This window comes from Prenolepis imparis, unplaced genomic scaffold (genome assembly GCF_030444845.1).
Source record: "Prenolepis imparis isolate NDT839.2.m4 unplaced genomic scaffold, iyPreImpa1.0 SCAF_1, whole genome shotgun sequence".
NCBI classification, from domain to species: domain Eukaryota; kingdom Metazoa; phylum Arthropoda; class Insecta; order Hymenoptera; family Formicidae; genus Prenolepis; species Prenolepis imparis.
Window position 1 is genome coordinate 1,433,816 of NW_028141159.1, and position 20,592 is coordinate 1,454,407.

The following is a 20,592-nucleotide window of genomic DNA, read 5'->3' on the forward strand; positions in this document are numbered from 1 at the left end:
CGCGATATACGTATACATATGTGGGTGAATAATGCGGCGCAACTTGTTACAACAACCCCGTAACAGCGGGAAATATTAGAATACGCGCGCTCGCGAGAGTCTCGCGAGTAATTTCGCTCAGGGTTTTCCGTCCAAGCCCTCTCCTCCCACACATGTTCTCGAAATGGCAACAGTTCTAGGGTAGCGCTACCTTACTTGTTAGACGAGGAAATCAATTTTCACTCCTCGCGGAATATGTCCAAACTACCTGATCGCGTCGCGAGAGTCTCGCGAGTAATTTCGCTCAGGGTTTTCCGTCCAACCCCTCTCCTCCCACACATGTTCTCGAAATGGCAACAGTTTTAGGGTAGCGCTACCTTACTTGTTAGACGAGGAAATCAATTTTCACTCCTCGCGGAATATATCCAAACTATCTGATCGCGTCGCGAGAACAATTTCAATCCATTAAAGCGCGCTCGAGGCTCACCGCGATTATGGTGTGTAGGTAGTTTTAGGCCCTCTTAACTGTTCCCCGTTGACATTTTAGGGCGTCATCGTGAAAATATCACCGCGAAGATGTTCTCCCACGGAAGAGGGAACGTGTGTATCGATTTGCAGCGACCTATTAACCGGTCGCACACAACGCTGGTCTTATTAGAGGAAAAAACTTACCTTGCGAGTTGCGAGGAGCATCTCGCGAAGGTCGACGAGTTGAAATTTTAAAGATGTCAGACATATAAGAAGTCGCTGCTAAATATTCTTGGAGCATTTTTAAGTAATGGTCCAAGTATAACGCGTTTTATTAATATTTATCCAAGGGGGACAATTTAAAACTCATTATTCGCTAATTATCCGCACATTACGCAGATTAAATTTTTGCACGGTAAATCTTCGTTTGTTTCTCGTCAGGATTACAGGTATTAGAGATATGTAATATCGGTAATTTCAGTGTAAACGTTTGGCCGTAATGCGGAAATTGTACTAACACCAATGCATTTTCAGATTTTATCAAGCACTCCTTTGATATTTTATTAAATTGCCGAGTGCAAACCGCAAGCTGTAATATAAAAACAAAAAAAAAAGGTATTCATAATTGACTGTAAAATTGCGAAATTGCAAATAACCATCAGAATTGCATGCAATTTTCCAACTTAAAATCCAAGATGACAGTTTTGAATGACAATTATCGAATTCGGTGCGATAGATTCTCGGCTTCATCGGATGATCCGATCCTACAGAAGGGGAGACTGCATCGTTAGCGAATAATTTTCGCAAGAATAATTTAATGAATAATTCACGAGTCTGGTTGAGCGTGAAAAAACGCAGTGTGTTCGCATTTATTTTAAGAGAAAGAAAGAAAAAAAAAGAATGCAAGGAGAAAAAATTACGAGGAGCGATCATTCGCTCGCTCGTGCGGTCGCTCATTATTTCAGTGATGAGGGTCGATCGATTGGCAGACTCGCCTACAACCCCCCCCCCCCCCTCCGGTAGGATGTTCGCCAAGCGTAAGGTATCGATGTCCGCCCTTAATTCGTCCATCACCTCTTTCTTGCATCTTCCCTTCCGACAGACGCCGTCATTACATCACATTTATCTTCCTCCCCGTCTCCGGATGGAGAACTAGATGTTCCACCCAGACTAAAGATGTATATATATATTACAGGGCGTTAAAAAATTAGACCGACAAATTTTTAAGGGAAATAAAAGACTTCAAAATAAACATTTTTTATTTAATACTATTTTTCTCAATGACGTTTTTAGTTTCAAGTATACTACATGGTATGAAGTAGGAATTTATGACTTTGTTAAATAATAAACAGACATATAAGTGGAAAAATTAAATTGTAATTTAATTTTGAACAAAACACGGAACAAATACATAAAAGTAATTCACTCTTTTTACAGCAAATGCTTAAAAATTCCTCCATTAATTTAAATACAAAGGTGACAAACTAAAAAGTCACAAACTCATATCTCATATCATGTAGTATTAAAACTAAACGTTGTAGAGAAAATTAGCATTAACAAAAAATGTTTATTTTGAAGTCTCCCTTCAAAATTTGTCGATCTAATTTTTTAACACCTTGTATGTATATATAGAAGAGAGTGATACAGAAACCGAGTTCCACACACACACACACACACACACACACACACACACACACAAGGGGTGGCCTTTAACGCGAAACTCTGGTCGTGCAGGGGTGACACGCGCGAGCGACGATTTATTCGCGAAATTAAAATGGGAAAGCGCTCGTTAAAGAAAGAATGCCCGACGTTTAATTCCCGAATAATAGATGCATCGCGTCCGCGTGGGGAAAGAAGAGAAAAAAAAAGAAGAAGCTTTCTCGATGCGGCGCGGAGGAGCACGTTGGAGCATAATACGGAGATAACGAAACGCCATTAAGGGGCGTTGTTTTCTGAAATGTGATCGCCTGAAATGCGATCTAGCTGGAAGATAACCGTTTTCACCAGGGACCTTGTATGTGTCCACCTACGCGCGTTTGCATATATTGTTATTTTGCGCCCTCGAAATCAGCATCCTATATTACCTTTGAGCAATTTTGGGCGGCGACGCAGACATTTTAATTAACGAGATTAACAATCAACGGGAGAATAAATGAGATATATATACGGTTCTCTTGTCAGGAACCAGAGAGTAGCGGATTAATTCCGTTGGATTAACAAGCGAAACCACGATGAGTGTGTGTGCAATCTCGTCAAGGTTTTCTCCAAGATTTTCCTTTTATCGTAAAATAATATGAAAGAAGTATCCCTCTCTGATCTCTTTCTCAGATTCCGCAGAAATATCCTTTAATAATCATTATACGATTCGCCAGAAAATACGTTTGTATTTCGCACGGCATGTTATTCTTGGACAGATCTATTACTTGAAAAATCACTGCCGATTTTTAGGTATATATACCGGTATATGTCCCATTTTAAAGGACCCACTCAAATATCTCAGAAACACTGCGTTAAATCAAAAAATGTTTCCTACAAAAGTTGTAGGGTTTCGAGGGGGACATAACATAGTAATATTCATATGACCTTGGGCGGCGTCTCCAAGGTCAAGTGAAGGTGAGAATAAATTTTTTAAATGGAAACCCATATTTTTTATTATAACATCTTTTTCTACTAATTAATTTGAACAACTTTTATCTGAAGCATTTTTTTATTTTCTTCAAAATTCACCTTCTCACCTTCAAATTCTCACCTTCCCTTGACCTTGGAGATGCCGCCCAAGGTCAAATGAATATTACTATGTTATGTCCCCCTCGAAACCCTACAACTTTTGTAGGAAACATTTTTCGATTTAACGCAGTGTTTCTGACAATGAGATATTTGAGTGGGTCCTTTAAAATGGGACACCTGGTATGTATGACAAAATTTTTTTGCTTGTGTAACGCGAAAAAAAATATTCAGCTCGCAAAATTAACGCATCGCCTCGAAAAATTGAATAAAAATGAGCTTAAACTATCTACGAAGTTGCGGTAAAATTCGAAAAATATATAAATTGCCTCACATATTTGTTACATGCGATATCAACATTACGAATAATAATTTATTTATCGGACAGTTTTTTCGTTACGCATCATTTATTAAATAAATTGTATCGCAAGGGATATGTGTATAAAATTCTCTCAGCTTTATTATTTATTAATTATTTCCTCGTCATACGTCGAAAATATAAAATAGTTTGGACTGTATATGTACAGTCAAATGCGTGTGTGCGTAATAATATGTCGCTATACACATATTCATATATGTATACATATTAAAGTAAACCGGCTTGAATATCGTCTAAACACTCTTCTCTTGAGAAATTACTTTCTAGCGCATTTATGACTTTCTGTCTCAACTGACAACTTATCAGACTGAAGATGATGAATGTCAGTGGTAGTCCCAGGCTAATATATATATACTACGAATTTCCGTAGATCACAGAAATGACAAATCATATGTAATTAAATGCGTATCTGTTGTAAACTCCTTTGAGTTTATCATATATCAAAAACTCCCTTTCCAATGTTTGTAAAACGATGATAAATAAATAATTTTTTTGTAAAATATAAGACAAAATCTTACGAACGATTACGAAAAATTTCAGTTTTTGTTGTAGTGCCTCGGGGATTAAGTTAAATTAGCTGTTAAATTCACCCACTGAAATATTTTATAATTTTCAACACTGCATGTGCCTTATTTTATATTGTCTAAAAAATTAAAATTAAGAATTAAAAAATTAAATAAATAGTAATTTTGTATTTTTATTTATTTATAGCTTTGAGAGATTATTGTGATGTATCTTTTAGACCCCATCTTACATGTTTTCACATATGACTAAAATAAATGCAAAGAGACTGAGTATGAAGAATTCTCTAGATAAAAGATGTTCAAAAATAATTATATGGATCAGAAGATATAACAAAACAATTAAAAAAATTATTTCTTTTCTAACTTATTGAATTTCTATCTATCATTCCATGTATTCTAAATTGTATTCTTATTTCACTTTTATGTTCTACATTTCTTACATTTCTCCACTCTAAACTCTCCTTCTTTCATCTCGTTTCAAAATGAAATCTTTTCCCGGTTCTGCGAGAATTTCCGTTAGATTAACGTAACTAAACTCTTCTCTGATCCCGTTGCAAGCGACCAGGCGATGCGTTTCGCGAGTGCTTCACCGTGAAACGGGATACTACGGGAACGTCAGGAAAGAGAGACTGTGTATTTTTTTTTGCTCCCCCGAAAAGGCATCGTTTCCCCCTCGATTCGGGGGGTCGCGCAATCAGGCGACCGTTTGTGCACAGTCGAAAAAGAATGATTGTACATATTGTGCGTAGAATGTGATCGGAAGGGCCGGAAGGGAAAAAAAAAAACAATCCGTTTGTGTCGGAGTGGTCGGTTCGGTCGCTGGCGAAATTTACATCCATGCGCGATAGATGCGAGAGAGATGCGGGAGATCGGTATCTTGGATACTCGACTTCGACTGACAAGTCGAGAGAAGACCCGCGGAACTTTATTAATAATATCATTCTAGGGTGCTCGCCAAAGTTTCGGTGCTTCGCCGATAATCGATACATATATATACGTACGTCATGTTCGAGGGATCGATGACGCGCGACTATAGGTACATCAAATTTGCAGCATCCACGAGAGCGCCAAGTATTTTGGCTTCGAATCCGACGTTAACGGATAACGCGCAAATCCGGGAAGAGGGAGAGATAAAATCGGGGAATTCGCTATTAATTCTCGGCGAAAAATGCGGTCGCGCGAGTCGAGTATCATTTTCGTCGTCCAGACTCGATCGCGAGAGTGATCGCAAAGTTTTTCCTCCGCCGCCTGGGAATTTCATTTCGGATGCATAGTTTCGCGCAAGAGATTTCCAAGGTATTTCGGGATAAAACCAAAAAAGTTATGGGGGAACCCCCGACCTACTTTTTCGCGCGTGCTCTCGCGTCGAATTCAAATTTACTCGCTCGATCTTGGATCCCGCTTATCGAGCGCTTTTTCGTCCGCTTCTCTTTTTTTACACGAGGATCGAGGGCGAATTTAGAATGCTCTATATTCGCGCGTTTCAGCGAGAATACGTTTTTAACGCGGAGCTAATCGATATTCGCTTCGTTACTCTCGGTTTTTCACGATGCTTACCTATCCTATGGAGACCAAAGTTTATGCTCTCTCCTGCCACCCTCGACATTATCCGAATCGCAAAAATTCGGATGAAAAATTCGCAGGATTTTTTGCATATTAATTCAACTTTGACATAGATATTTTGATGCAACATAAATCACGCGTACATAGAAGCAAAAATCGGATATTATTCCTCCTTTCCTTTCGGATATTACTTTCCCTTCTCGTACATATTCGCGAAACAATGACGAGATGTTACAATACGGAAGAGGAGCGTTCATTTTTTTTTTTTCAATATAGTCCCGTGTTTGTCAAACACATTAGTGTACGTAAATATGCCCTTTCCGCCGATCATGTTGCTGGCTTTTATTTCTTTTTTTTTTTTTTACCGCTTTTATCTCTCTTCCTCTCTTCTCAGAAAAATATCTTCATCGAAAAATATTTTATTTGTAATAGCTGTGATCTTATACTTTTTATAAAATATTAAGGATTTTGTTTCTTCCCAAATGTGCAGATAAAGAAAGCAAGAGACAGAATAATTTATATATATACATATAAATTATTCTCTCTCTTTCTCTTTCTTTATACACAATGTTTGTGAAAAAATAAAATCCTTAGTATTTTGTAAAAAGTAAAATCACAGCTATATATACATATATACAAATAAAACATTTTATATATATATACATATATAAATTATTCTCTCTTTATACATATTTGTAAATAAAAAAAATAAAAAATAAAAATATATATATATATAAATAGTATAAGAGAGAGAGAGAAGCGAAAAATATATATACTCGTAATACTCAGGTAGAAAACACGACCATATAAGAGTCCGAGCAATCAGATTTTTTCTTTTTCGATGACCTGAAACTTTTTAGCTCGATGTAACGCGATCCATTAAGCGCACCGAAGTAGAGAGAAGCCGGATATATCTAAGACGTTCCACTTTGCCAGACCATTTCTTCCCTTCTGGCGCATATAAGAGAGGAAGAGGAATATAAGGCGCTGACTGTAAGATTACGAGCAACTATATTCGTGTGAAATTTATTTCCTCGCCTTCCTTCGAAAGTGAAGTCAATAAAAGAGGATCTTGAAGGAAGTTCATTCGTTTAATTCACTCGATCTTTAAATAATTTTAACTTTAAATTTTTAATTTTTAAAAATACAAATAATTTCACTCCTGTCTCCCGTAATCCCTCGAATCTTATGTATCTATACATCAAGTTTTGTACACAATTTTTTATGTACACATGCTTTTCAACATTACTCACGTCAAAAATGTGATAAATTTGCACGGTTGATAAAGCGTAAATACTCTGATACGTGCACTTAGAAAAAATCCTTGTCCATAAATCAACTTTTTATCGGTATAGACTTTATGGAGTTCTTTTTTCCATGGAAGTGACTTTGTAGTTTCATATCTGGCCTTAAGAAAGAGCTTTATCATCGTTTTCAGCTTATTTCCACTAATATGCTACTTCATTGTTTCCATCATTATCTATTTCATCATTATTCTTAAATTTGCATACTCATGTTGTTGTTTATTTTATGATGTTATCCAGGAGCCTTGGTTTCTAGGGCGTAGAATAATAGATTGGAATACAGTAATACTTGGAATGAGTTTGGGAATAATGACACACGTATACTTCATTATATATCTATACGTTTTTAAACAAAGAGAAAATAACCAACTGTTAAACGAAATACGCCTACAAATGCTCGATATAAATCGACGTCCTATACACGATATACATCCGGGTGTAATTGACGTTCTACAAATGTAAGCAGAGGCTTTCTTTGACCTCTTTTTACGTTTATCGATCGCGAGCCCGCGATCTCGCAAACGGCACTAGTTTTGATGGATAACAAAAACGCTTTCGTAATTCGTTTATGCTCGGTCTCTGCAACGTGATGTAGTGGATGCATGCAAAGACCGACCCCATAAATCATATTCGATTCGCGGTCATAATAATGTATAATCATCATCATGATCGACAAGTGAAAAATGCCTTCGCAGAACGCTCGGCGTCTTCGGGAAAATAAACAGGAAAAGGATGAACGAGGAGTTCTTTTATTTTGTATTTGGTTTTACGGCAGCAATATTTGCATTTCAAAAAAATCTAGAAATCCGAGACGGATAATCGCGAAATAGATCGAACGAGGCAGTAAACATTCGCGTCTTTTTAAAATATGAGATTATAAATAGAGTATTATAGTCCTGATATTTTTTTCGCTTCTTTAGCGAGGGAGGGGGGAGAGTCAGAGAATTTATTAAAATAAAAATCCCGAAATAAAATTTATTTAATTACTTGATATCGTACCAAGGAAAATTTATGCCCATCTAATCAATTTTCAATGAAAAATTAATTTTCTTCGAAACTGACGTCTGCCTCTTTCTACCCCATTATTTTACATATGAGAGCTTTACTAAATTCTTAGTTATAAATAGATTTCTCGATAGTTCGGTGTAGCAGTTTATTATCATGAGATCGCCAAAGTGTTTACATTTCTTTTCGAAACACTCGATCATCTTGTCCCGCATCACTGAATAATCTCCGACAACAACTGAAGAGCATTGAACTTATTGTTAGATTGTTTCTCCAAAGAGATCGATATCAATTTGGCCCAACATCTCGCTTTTGAATTATTAATAAATAAAATTAAATAAAATTAAATAAAATTATTAAACGAAATCTGCGCGCGTGCGCGCGCCATTGTCTAATTTCATTTAATAATTTTATTTAATTTAATAATTTAATAATTTAATAAAATTATTAAATTATAATTAATTAATTATAATTATAATTTAATTTATTTAATTTTATTTAATTTTGATAATTTTATTTAATTTTATTAATTTTATTTCATGTATATCGTCTCGTTTTTTTGTGAGTCTCTATACGTGAATTATTATATTAAGAAATTCAGTGCAGTAATTGGATAAAATTAAAGAGTGACTTAATGTAAAAGTATTAAGTTTGATTTATGACCGATCGCGCGTTGTCGAAATCAAATCAAAGTCAAGGATAATTCTCGTAAACATTGTGAACATTATTTTTCTCTGACAATGAGTAATTTTATTATATATATTTCTTTGCATGCCAAACACAACGATATTAATTGTTCTGTTTATATTAAAAAAATAATTTTGACAAAATGCAGATTTTACTCTCGATTAATCACTGATCAAGTTAATCAAAATATTTAAAAAATTTCAAAATAACGAATTAATAAATAAATGAATGTTCAAGTTATTTAAACATGAGGATTATTATTAACAAAATGTCATCGAGAAATAACCTGTAAAATGTTCAAAAAATGTAGTTGCAGTGCATATTTTATTGAAAGAGTTTTTGTAACGGAGAAAGTTCACATTCTTTTAATAAACTAGCCTGTGAAATGATTTGTAAAATGTTTGAAAAATGTTATCGCAATGCATAATTTATTAAAAGAGTCCTCATAAGGAAAACTCCATTTTTTTTTAACCAATCACGCATCTAAATTATCAGACTCTTGTGAAGTTTCTCGTTATTAATCTCCTCAACGTATAAATTCATCGGCGTAAATTATCCAATTAAAGCCAATAAATAATAAATTACAGAAATGCTCGCGATAGCATCAAATTTAGCTCGATGAAAGTTTAAAAACGCAATGGTCGATAAAATCGATTCAGTTTATTTGTAGGTTTAGCTCGAGACTTAATTTGAGGTTTGGTTCGATAATAATGAACTCTTCTTTATGTCGTGATATAACGGAAAATGTTCTGAGCTAGATAATAAGAACAATATATTTTATAAGCGCAATCGAGTTATGACCCAAATATAAAACGCATTTAAAATAGATGTTTCATAAATAATTTTATGGAACACGTACGCATACATGTAGAATGCATCAACGTGGTAAAAGAAGATATGCGTATCAATTTTAGAGTACATCACATGAAACATGAAATACCAGAAATGGAGGAATAAAAGAGAATTCAGAAGACAGGAGGTAGAGCGAGATATAGAGCTTGAGAAGAGACATCAAGATCGGAATGTTGAGGAAGAGAGAGAAATAGTTTTCTTTGAGTAAATGCGAGAAACTTCTCACGTCATACACAAATCAGATATCCCGACTTCTCTCTTGCTATTTCCCCTTTAATCCCACGATCGTGCTTGCATTTTCATCTCTCGCTCGTTCAAAAATTTAAGCTGCATAGGACCGATACGGAAAGAGGAGAGGAAAATCGTCCCAAACTATCGGATAGTTAATGAAATAAAAGTACGCGTACTTTTCTTATTTAAAATCTCTTCATCGCGAAGAAACCGAGTTCCAAAGGAGTAACAGATTATTTATCTATCTGACTATCTTACAGAATCGAGGAAAGATATATTTTCACGCTGCTTCTCAATTTTGAAAATTATAAATCTTTCTCGGAGAATCGAATTACACAGATCGATCCGTTCCTTGTGAAAGAATCAGTCGCGCATTCAGAAGGAATTAATTAATCTAGTAAGTAAAGGATGCTTTCCAACAATAAGCGACACTGTAACACAGTGCTTTCCAACGATGACAGCAGTCAACATAATCGTACACAGCTAAAATGCTTAAAATGCTGTGTATCGTCGTTTTATCACTTCACGAATATTTTTACAATTTTTTACAACGAAAGTATCTTCTGCAATTTAAAATTATTACAAATCGTTGACATATACCAGAAAACTTAGTTGCAAGTGAAAAAGCTATGTAAAATGACTGGCCTGAAATAAAAAAGTTAAGTAAAATTTTTTTTGTTACGGCAGTTCTGTTGAGAGTTCTGGGTAGCACCTCACGAGTTCTATCAATAACTATTAATACTCGAAACGCTAAGATCAATATTTAAAAAGTTATCGCAAATATTTGTATGTCAAGGCAAAAAATTTTAGTTTTGACGAAAAAAAAATTTTTTAAAGTTCCGGCAGTTCTGTTAACAGTTCTGGGTAGCACCTCACGAGTTCTAAAAGAAATCCTAATGACAAAATTAATTATTTTTAATACTTTTGATGTTATCGCTGATTTAAAGATTTCATTTTGTGAAGTTAGCACCCCCAAAATTCATCAGTTGTTTTTTTAGCTTAATTCGCCAGAACTATTTTTAAAATTAATAAGGAACTCTAGAACTCTTCGGGGTGCACTCAGAACTTCAAAAAAAATTGATTTTTAAAAAAATGAGGTGCCGACTTCACAGAGGTCCTATTTTTGGACCCCATTTTTTAATGCATTATAAGTCTTTAAATACTCAATCAACCTGTTTTTTACCGTATAGACTTTTATCTACCAGGTGGTAGATAATCCAAGAAGACCACTGTGTAACACTGTTACACGGTGTATGACTGCGTTCCGTTACTGGAAAGCACCCAAAGCCCTCTAATACAGGAAGCTTTCCAGCGGGAGACACATATAAACACAAAGTTGCATTATTGGTTATCGAATAGAACAATTTTCGATTAAAAAAAATTCTCTATTCCACAGCCAATTGCATCACACATTGCGTTTATTTATGTTTTCTTGCCCGAGAAGCTCGCACAGACTTGTGTATCACTCTAGCGCGCGTGGACCGCCACTTTTATTTGTTTCCACAATTCTGTGAGTAAATTTGCATTTATATAGTGCGCATCGTGCACACCGCAATATTCCTCGGGTATACCTCGGGGAGCAAACACAATGGCAAGACGCAACAGCAAGTTTTCATATAACGCCGAGCCACTCCTCCCCCCTGGTGCGCGCGCGCGACAACAAAGCCGATTAATTATATTTCGCTGAATTAACAAACACGTTACGCGACGAAGATTGCATCGCCGTCGTATAGATAGGAATAAGCGAGCGAAGAGGTGCGTTTCGGCCCGACATCTCCGTTCAATTCAACGAACATGACACGATTATCGCCGCCTTCGTCGCCATCGATCAAGAGTTAAAAGCAGTCGTGTATCGGGATGACAAGAACGACGTGACGACGACAATGCTCGTGATGTTTCGAAAACACACACACGAGCACTTTGTCATGTCTTTTATAATAGCATCCGTACAGAGGGAAATTGCAATTTTATATAGAAATAAATAGGTATATATATATAATTTTATATACCTACATAGAAATCTAAATATGTCGTAATTTTAGATGTAACACCTAAAATTTAGCTATGGTAACTAATATTTTTTTCCGAAGGAATGAGATTGAAAAGCATCTGCTCGTTAATATAGTTGTACATACATCTTGTGTTATCGTAGCAAAGTTTATTAGTTGTTGTATAGATAACAAAAAGATTTAGCAAAAAAATGCGAATTCTACACGGAGAGAATTTTCTCTTAGAATTTACCCTGAAAATCATAGTAAATGGGACAATATGGTATGGAAAGAATTTTATGAGAATTTCTCTGATTAATATTTATCACAGCAAAAAATAATAATATCTATCACAATAAAATATAAAATATGTTTGATTAATTTTACTAAAAGTATGGTAAAGTTAATCAAACATATTTTTAAAATTCTTTCCATACCATATTGTCCCATTTACTATGATTTTCAGGGTAAATTCTAAGAGAAAATTCTCTGTGTATTTTTATATCGCGTATGTTATAGCCCGAACTATAACCAGTAATTATTAGGAATAAGAATATTGTAAAACATTTTTACTTATAAACGAGCGCTCTAGCCAAGCGCTCGTCGAACGAAAACGCTAACGCAGTGAAACACGCACGAAGCACAGAAATCGCGAGATGCAAGCGAAGGCCAGGGACTTTGACCTGCTTCACTTCGATTTAGATAAAAAACGCGTGAATATTATTAACCAATCGGGGACTTGTTTCCAAGGGCCTCGCCCGTCGAAAACCAAGAAGAAAAGAGGATATAAGACGGAGAGCCCGCCCGCGAAGGCAGTCTCGAATACAACTCCTAAACATCAAGACGAGGTCGCTAATAAGAACCCGGAACATCAGAACGAGACTCACTAATAAAGATCTGAATTATTGAGAGGAATACGAATATATGCTCGTTAACCAAACATTGAATGTTACGCGAATATATAATTAAAGAAAGGACGAGAAATAAAGTGAAACCATATTCAATCCGCAATAAAAGTGTATTTAAAGATAAAAGAAAAGAGTATAACCCTCCTAACTCCCTACGAAGTTCTGGTCGACCCGAGGATCCTCATCCTTTATTCGACGCAACCCCAGTGCCTTGCTCGAGGCACACAACACGTATTTTTTACAAAAAGAAAAATACATGTCTATGGCCGGTATTCATAGTCCGATCTTATATTTAAGATCGTCTTAAGTCTGAACTTGAGATGCCACGCAGCCATTTGATTGGTTGAATGGGATCTTAAGTCAACCTCTGACCAGACTTAAGATAATCTTAAATATAAGATCGGACTATGAATACCGGCCTATGAAGACCAATGTCCACGATGCTAGAACTCAGTCCAAGTTCTCGCACCGAGAAATTTGTAGCCAATAAAATTGCCGCTTTTCCGTAAAAGTTGCAAACTAATTGGCTACAAACTTCGGGTGTACTTCCGAAAAGCCCATACCTCCGATTTGTTTGAAACATTTTTTGAATTTTCCAGTATTTGATAAAATAAATCCAAAAAACGTCCATTTTTGACGATTTTTTATGGTTTTCACCATGAAAATGAAAGTTGCGCCAATTTTCACTATCATATTCGTAATCAGCACGTCAAAATACGTAAGTATACGTAGTTTCAAAAAAATCGGAGGTATGGGCTTTTCGGAAGTTTATCCCAAACTTCTCGATCCGAGAACTCGGACTTGTAGCATCATGGATGTTGTGTTCTTGGGATCGCTGAGACGGATATCAATTAAGAAGACCTTGATTTTATTACTTTTATCCACTTATGGTTATATTATTGTATTCTTGAATGCTTCATACAAGTGCGAACTAATGGAGATCCTGCTTCTTTTTTTCTCTCTTTTTCTTGCGCACGCACCCACTCTCGATATCCAGGCGCGTCACTGGTAATTACGCGGTAATTATACAATAATATGACGCAGTGGACATTGGCCTTAATAATTATTCATCAGTGTCAAGGTAACGCGAGTGGAGTTGCGTAAGATAAATCATAACTCGGACATTTTTTCAGCATGAGCAGAGTAGAAGCATGTGTGACTGAAGGGAAATTAATCGGCATCGTCGAGAAAAGTATTCATGGCGATCATTACATTGCCTTTCGTGGGATACCGTATGCTAAACCTCCGGTGGGTGACCTCAGATTTCGAGTAAGTACAGAGATCGATTATAATATTTGTTGGAATTGACGAGTGATATACAAACTATCTAGTGAATAATTTTAATAAAATTGTAAAATATAAAAGATGCAGTAATTTACAAATATACAAAAAAAATTAGAAATAAAATCTAATTGTTTATAAAAAAAAATAATTTCTCATGAACGCGATAAGAGAAAAATTTGTTACGCCAAAAAATTATAATAAATGCATATTTCAGCAATTACAACGCGCAATTGTAAACGCTCTCATTGTCAGATGCAAACATGCCGTTAAATTAAACGATCTATTTTTAGCATGAATTAATCCTCTCGCTGCAGAGTGTTCGTGTAACTAAAGCGTAATGTAAAAAACTTGAGCGATAGAACTTAAGCGATAAGCAAATCGATCAATCACCGTTGAGAGTATTCTTCTCGATCTAATCTACCATTCTTGAGAGGATTAATTGATTGCTTACTAAGTTCTACCCGGTTAAGTTTTTCTACGTTATATGGCTTTAAGGGAATGAGTGCGCACATGATGCGCGATACGGTAAACGTGTGCGAACCAAAGTTTTCATAGCTATAGTTGGTATATTCCAAAGTTTCTTGCCATGTGTGACGTTCTATGCATCATCGTGACAGGTACATTTCGAAAATTGGAAAAAATAGAAATGTGAAAAATATAGTAAATTCGTTTAAACTTCATCCTTATATAGAAAAATGCGCTCTTCGAAAATAATAACTATTTCTATATACGCGAAAGGAGAAAAATGTGTAATATTCTTAAGCTTGTGCAATATCTATAATAGAGATGGACGTACAAATTGATCATTTCTATGCATCATTAATTTTTCTTAAATATTTACGATATCAATTGTATGTGTATTTAATAAAATTGAAAAGGCTCTGATATACAAATACAAAATCAAATATGAAAAGAGCCAGATGCAACAAAATTATTTTTAAATTCTTCTCTAATTATTTCGAACGTTTCGATCTTTTCTTTAGAGCAGATCGATTAACAGAAATCGATTAACAGATAAGATTTTCAAGACACCCGAATTTTCTGTTAGTCGACCTGTTGAAGATGGTCCAAAGAAAGAAGCGAAATATTCAAAATAATTAGAAAAGAATTTAAAAACAAGTTTGTTGCTCCTAATATGCGCAATCTCTTATTAACCCTTTTCACACTTCATTTTGTATTTGCATGTGTATCTGTTGCTACAAGTGTTTAATATAATTCATTGACGAATTTTATATATTTATTGTAGGATCCGGTACCGCCGGAATCATGGTCCGGCAGCAGAAACGCTTCGAAGTACGGAAACGTCGCTGTTCAGATGAATATTTTCACGAACGAAGTCATAGGCGACGAAGATTGTCTCTATTTGAATGTGTACACCACGGACATGGAGCCTTTAAAGAAACGCGCTGTGATGGTGTGGATACATGGTGGGGGCTTCTTTTTGGGATCCGGAGACCCGTCTTTCTACGGTCCCGATCATATCGTTCGAAAAGACGTGGTACTCGTTACCCTGAATTATAGATTGGGTGTTCTAGGTACATTATTAATTATCGAAATCATTTTGTTTGCATTTTACTTGCGGTCTACTTCCACAATCCAAATAATTTACATGTATATATGATTTTTCTTTCTAAAAAATATCAATTTTTCATAACTTTTTTCATAAATTTTGTTTAAAAAAAAAAATAGAATTTATAAAAAATTTGCATCTATAAATTCGTTACACGCGTTTCGTTATTGAATTATAAGTAATTAAAAAACCTCAGCGAAATCGATTTATTTAATTGCTGAAGTTTTTACATATTTATATAATTCAGATAAATAAACTTTGCTAAACGTATTAATGACATGTCTCTTTCATTATCTCTCTCTCTCTTTAGGTTTTCTCAATTTATATAATAAAATGGCGGCGGGAAATCAGGGCTTAAAAGACGTACTTATGGCGTTAAAATGGATTCAAAAAAATATATCGCAATTCGGTGGAGATCCCGATAATGTCACAATTTTTGGTGAAAGTGCGGGTGCAGCGATTGTTCACTATCTAACTATTTCGCCGTTAGCTAAAGGTACAAATAAAAAAAAGAGTTAATATTGATACATTAAGAATACATTATAATATATAAATATTTAAAAAATGTATATCCTAAATTCGGTGACTAATCGATATTTCTTCAACAAAATCATTCAAGTACTAATAGAAGTTTTAGAATAAAAGTCTCTTCACGAATTAAGCAAATGGAGTAGTTAATTTCAAGTAAACTTTGCCATAACAAAAACTTAATTAAAAGACTTTTTTTCATTTTAACTTATTGTTAGATCTCGATTGCAAACTATATAATGCCGACGTTTTAAAACGTCGTGTGTGTAAAGTTGGCATCTCATTTTGTGAAAACTCATAAATAAATAAGAGTTCTGGCTTTATTTACAATAGTTCTAGAGTTCCTGATAGTTTAAACAAATAGTTCTGGCCATTAAAGCAAAAAAATCGAATCGGACAAACTGAGACGCCAAGTTCACGCAGCGTCTCACTTTGTCCTACGGCGTTTTCCTTATCAGTAATTATCAGAAATGAAAAGATCTATAGTTCTACATGAGTTCTAAGAAGAGTTTTACCTTTTAAAAGCAAAAAACACTAATTAAACAAAAATAAAGACAACCGGATACCAATATCTATAGATGTCGAGGTGAGACGCCAGTCGATTTTCAATAGTTCTGCTTCATTTAAAGCAGTTATCATATAGTTCTGGGCATGTACATTACATTTCCAAAGAGTTCTGATAAATAAATCACTTAGAAATTTTTTTAACTAATTATTTTGATCGAAAAATGCATTTTTTCGACTTTAAAGGTGAGACGCCAGTTGATTTTCAATAGTTCTGCTTCATTTAAAGCAGTTCTCTCATATAGTTCTGGGCATGTACATTACATTTCCAAAGAGTTCTGATAAATAAATCCTTTAGAAATTTTTTTAACTAATTATTCTACTCAAAAACTGCATTTTTTCGACTTTAAAGGTGAGACGCCAGTCAGGTTTCAAGAGTTCTGGTTTTTCTAAAACAGTTCCCGTATAGTTCTGGGCATGTATATTGCCTTTCCAAAGAGTTCTGATAATTAAAACACTTAGAAATTTTTTTAACTAATTATTTTGATCGAAAAATGCATTTTTTCGACTTTAAAGGTGAGACGCCAGTCAATTTTCAAGAGTTCTGCTTCATTTAAAGCAGTTCTCATATAGTTCTGGACATGTACATTACATTTCTAAAGAGTTCTGATAATTTAAACATATAGAAATTTTTTAAACTAATCATTCTACTCGAAAAATATATTTTTTCGATTTTAAAGGTGAGACGCCAGTCGATTTTCAAGAGTTTAAGTCTTTAAAGTCGAAAAAATGCATTTTTCGGTCAAAATAATTAGTTAAAAAAATTTCTAATTGTTTCAATTATCAGAACTCTTTGAAAATGTAATGTACATGCCCAGAACTATATGAGAACTGCTTTAAATGAAGCAGAACTATTGAAAATCGACTGGCGTCTCATCTTTAAAGTCGAAAATATGCATTTTTCGGGCAAAATAATTGTTTAACAAATTTTTTCTCACCTTTAAAGTCGAAAAAATGCATTTTTCGATCAAAATAATTAGTTTAAAAAAGTTCTAAGTGATTTATTTATCAGAACTCTTTGGAAATGTAATGTACATGCCCAGAACTATGAGAACTGCTTTAAATGAAACAGAACTCTTGAAAATTGACTGGCGTCTCATCTTTAAAGTCGAAAAAATGCATTTTTCGAGTAGAATAATTAGTTTAAAAAATTTCTATGTGTTTAAATTATCAGAACTCTTTAGAAATGTAATGTACATGTCCAGAACTATATGAGAACTGCTTTAAATGAAGCAGAACTATATGAGAACTGCTTCAAATGAAGCAGAACTATTGAAAATCGACTGGCCTCACCTTTAAAGTCGAAAAAATGCATTTTTCGGTCAAAATAATTAGTTAAAAAAATTTCTAATTGTTTTAATTATCAGAACTCTTTGGAAAGGCAATGTACATGCCCAGAACTATATGAGAACTGCTTTAAATGAAGCAGAACTATTGAAAATCGACTGGCGTCTCACCTCGACATCTATAGATATTGGTATCCGGTTGTCTTAATTTTTGTTTAATTAGTATTTTTTGCTTTTAAAAGGTAGAACTCTTCTTAGAACTCATGTAGAACTATAGATCTTTTCATTTCTGATAATTACTGATAAGGAAAACGCCGTAGGACAAAGTGAGACGCTGCGTGAACTTGGCGTTTCAGTTTGTCCGAATAGATTTTTTTGCTTTAATGGCCAGAACTTATTTGTTTAAACTATCAGGAACTCTAGAACTATTGTAAATAAAGCCAGAACTCTTATTTATTTGAGTTTCCACAAAATGAGACGCCAACTTCACACATACTAAAACGTCGTAGAAAATTACGTAGAAGATAATATCCTTTCAGTAAAGAAAAATTGATTCGAAACTGATAATTAACAATTGATAATTAAAAGAATGCTAATTAATTTTAGTTTATATGTTATATTGAGTCGAAGAGGAGGAAAGCAAGATCTCGTGATAAAATCGTATTAAACTTCTTCGAGTGTCAATTATATTGTATGTGAATGTGTGCTTAACAGGTTTATTTCATAAAGCAATATGTCAAAGTGGTGCCGTGAATAATACTTGGGCTTTCACTGAACGAGATACTTGCATCAATACGGGTTTGCAGTTAGCCAAGAAACTTGGTAAGGCGACTTCAGATACGGAAGTCGCCTGCGAATTTCTAAAAGAGATAGACGCAGGAAAATTAAGAGAAACAGAAGTGCAGCTCTGTTTGACAAAATCAGTAAATATCGCAACGTTCTATTATGATTATTTGCAATAATAATGTTCGATAAATTATACTAAATTATTTTTTATATTAACAATATATATTCTTGCAGGTGCGCTTAAAGCTTTCGATTTCATTTACGCCGACTATGGATTCCGAGTCATCGAATCCTTGTTTACCAGTAGAACCATCGAAATTGTTATGTAATGGAATTAAAATGCCACTCATATTCGGGTACACTAGCCACGAAGGCACTTTTTTCGTAAGAAGCAAATTTTTTGGCTGTAAGTATATATATGTATATATTGTAAGTATATATATGTATATATACATATACTTACAGCCAAAAAATAATGCTTTCGCTTTTCATTATACATGTATATCAATCGCTCCAAATTTTTGATAAAAAGGCGGTCTATGATATTTCGAAAATATTTTGATGTACAATGTGTGTCATAATATATTTAATCAATATTAATAAGTTTCAGGATCTCATCAATACGTAATTTTTATAAATGCACAGAGAATCGTAATTTGTCAATGAAACCGTTTTGTTTCAAAGTAATACATATTTATTTAAAATCGTTTCAGATGTAAACCAAGAAACTCTAAAGGAAATCGATTCTGATTTTAATGAAATCATACATCCCCGACTTTTGTGTCAATTACCACAGATGCCGATCACAATATCGGAATTACGATCATTATACTTTAGTAATAAAGCAGTGTCAGAGGAAACTATAATGAATTATTCTGATTTTGTCGGCGATCAGCATTTCTATAGAGGCATTATAGAAGCAATTGATACTCAAATGAGTTCTGGTGTTAACGAACCGGTCTACTTGTACAAATTTTCATATGAAAGTGAAACTTCTCCTATGAAGCACATATTTGATATTCAACTTCCAGGTATTGTATTGTTAATTAATGTAAAGCTATGTAAGAATCGGATTAATCGTAGAGAAGAAGTGAGCTCATAAGTGTGAAATTAAACGCCTTTAAACTTCTATATGACTGTAAAAAGACAAACTTGATTCTGGAGTAATTTGATTAAGAAGAACTAAATTGATATTTATATAGAGAAAATATTAAATATAAATTTAGATTGCACTTGTGATGTGTTGGAAATTACCAGTTTTTGACATTAATTTACATAACAATATTTCGCAGGTGCAGGTCACATCGAGGAACTGGGTTACTTATTTTATCCTTATATAACAAAAGATTTGGGCTTGTCACCAGCTGCACCTGATTCGCACGATTACAGAATAATAAATTACTTAACGCAGCTGTGGACAGATTTTGCTAAAACGGGGTATCACCGATTTGACACTTCTTACGAATATTTCTTGTGACATTGCACAATCGCATAATAATAATTAATTAGACATTTATTACAGAAATCCAACACCTGCTTCAGCTGATTGTAAATGGACGCCAGTGAAAAATGGAAATGCGTATGATTACTTAAATATTGATATTAAACCTCAATTGGAGACTCTTAGCAAAGAAAAACAACGATGGGATTGGAAGATTAAACATAAACTATGATCACTAAGAATTATTATTAAGGCTCTTCCGTATTAAAATACAAATATATAAGTGATAGGCCTTAAGAGCCGAACGCGGATGTTGATGCGTATTCTAACGAAATTTAATTTTTCGCTGGAATTAAATTAATTGTGCACAGGGCACGAATTTTTACTACTTGGTATACTGCCAAGTCTTTTCTTGTATGGAATAATCTCATACTTGAGATTTTTATTCCATACATCCCCTCTAACCCCCCTAAAGAATTGGATGCGAGAGAAAAATATAGATTCGAAAGTCGCTGAATCTA

At 34.3% G+C, this 20,592-nt stretch overlaps 2 protein-coding genes across 10 annotated transcripts in view; one reads left to right on the plus strand and one right to left on the minus strand.

Annotated features, from left to right (window-relative positions):
• Window positions 1-20,592, minus strand: part of Dh31-r (Diuretic hormone 31 Receptor) — a 111,435-nt gene that overhangs the window by 27,423 nt on the left and 63,420 nt on the right. The gene's annotated exons all lie outside the window — the stretch shown is intronic.
• LOC145941261 (juvenile hormone esterase) lies at window positions 13,610-20,528 on the plus strand. The gene is made up of 9 exons (XM_083047285.1): window positions 13,610-13,693; window positions 13,746-13,881; window positions 15,143-15,431; window positions 15,777-15,962; window positions 18,559-18,767; window positions 18,865-19,036; window positions 19,344-19,661; window positions 19,923-20,067; window positions 20,153-20,528. The coding sequence occupies exons 2-9, from the start codon at window positions 13,747-13,749 to the stop codon at window positions 20,301-20,303; spliced, it is 1,605 nt and encodes a 534-aa protein (XP_082903411.1). The 5' UTR covers window positions 13,610-13,693; window position 13,746; the 3' UTR covers window positions 20,304-20,528.

What these genes read in the sequence shown, in the direction of transcription:
- LOC145941261 (XM_083047285.1), top strand. Translation starts at nt 13,747, where the DNA reads ATGAGCAGAGTAGAAGCATGTGTGACTGAAGGGAAATTAATCGGCATC. An exon ending in TGGGTGACCTCAGATTTCGA is followed by an intron (nt 13,882 to 15,142) that starts GTAAGTACAGAG and finishes TATTTATTGTAG; the next exon opens with GATCCGGTACCGCCGGAATC. An exon ending in ATTTGATATTCAACTTCCAG is followed by an intron (nt 19,662 to 19,922) that starts GTATTGTATTGT and finishes AATATTTCGCAG; the next exon opens with GTGCAGGTCACATCGAGGAA.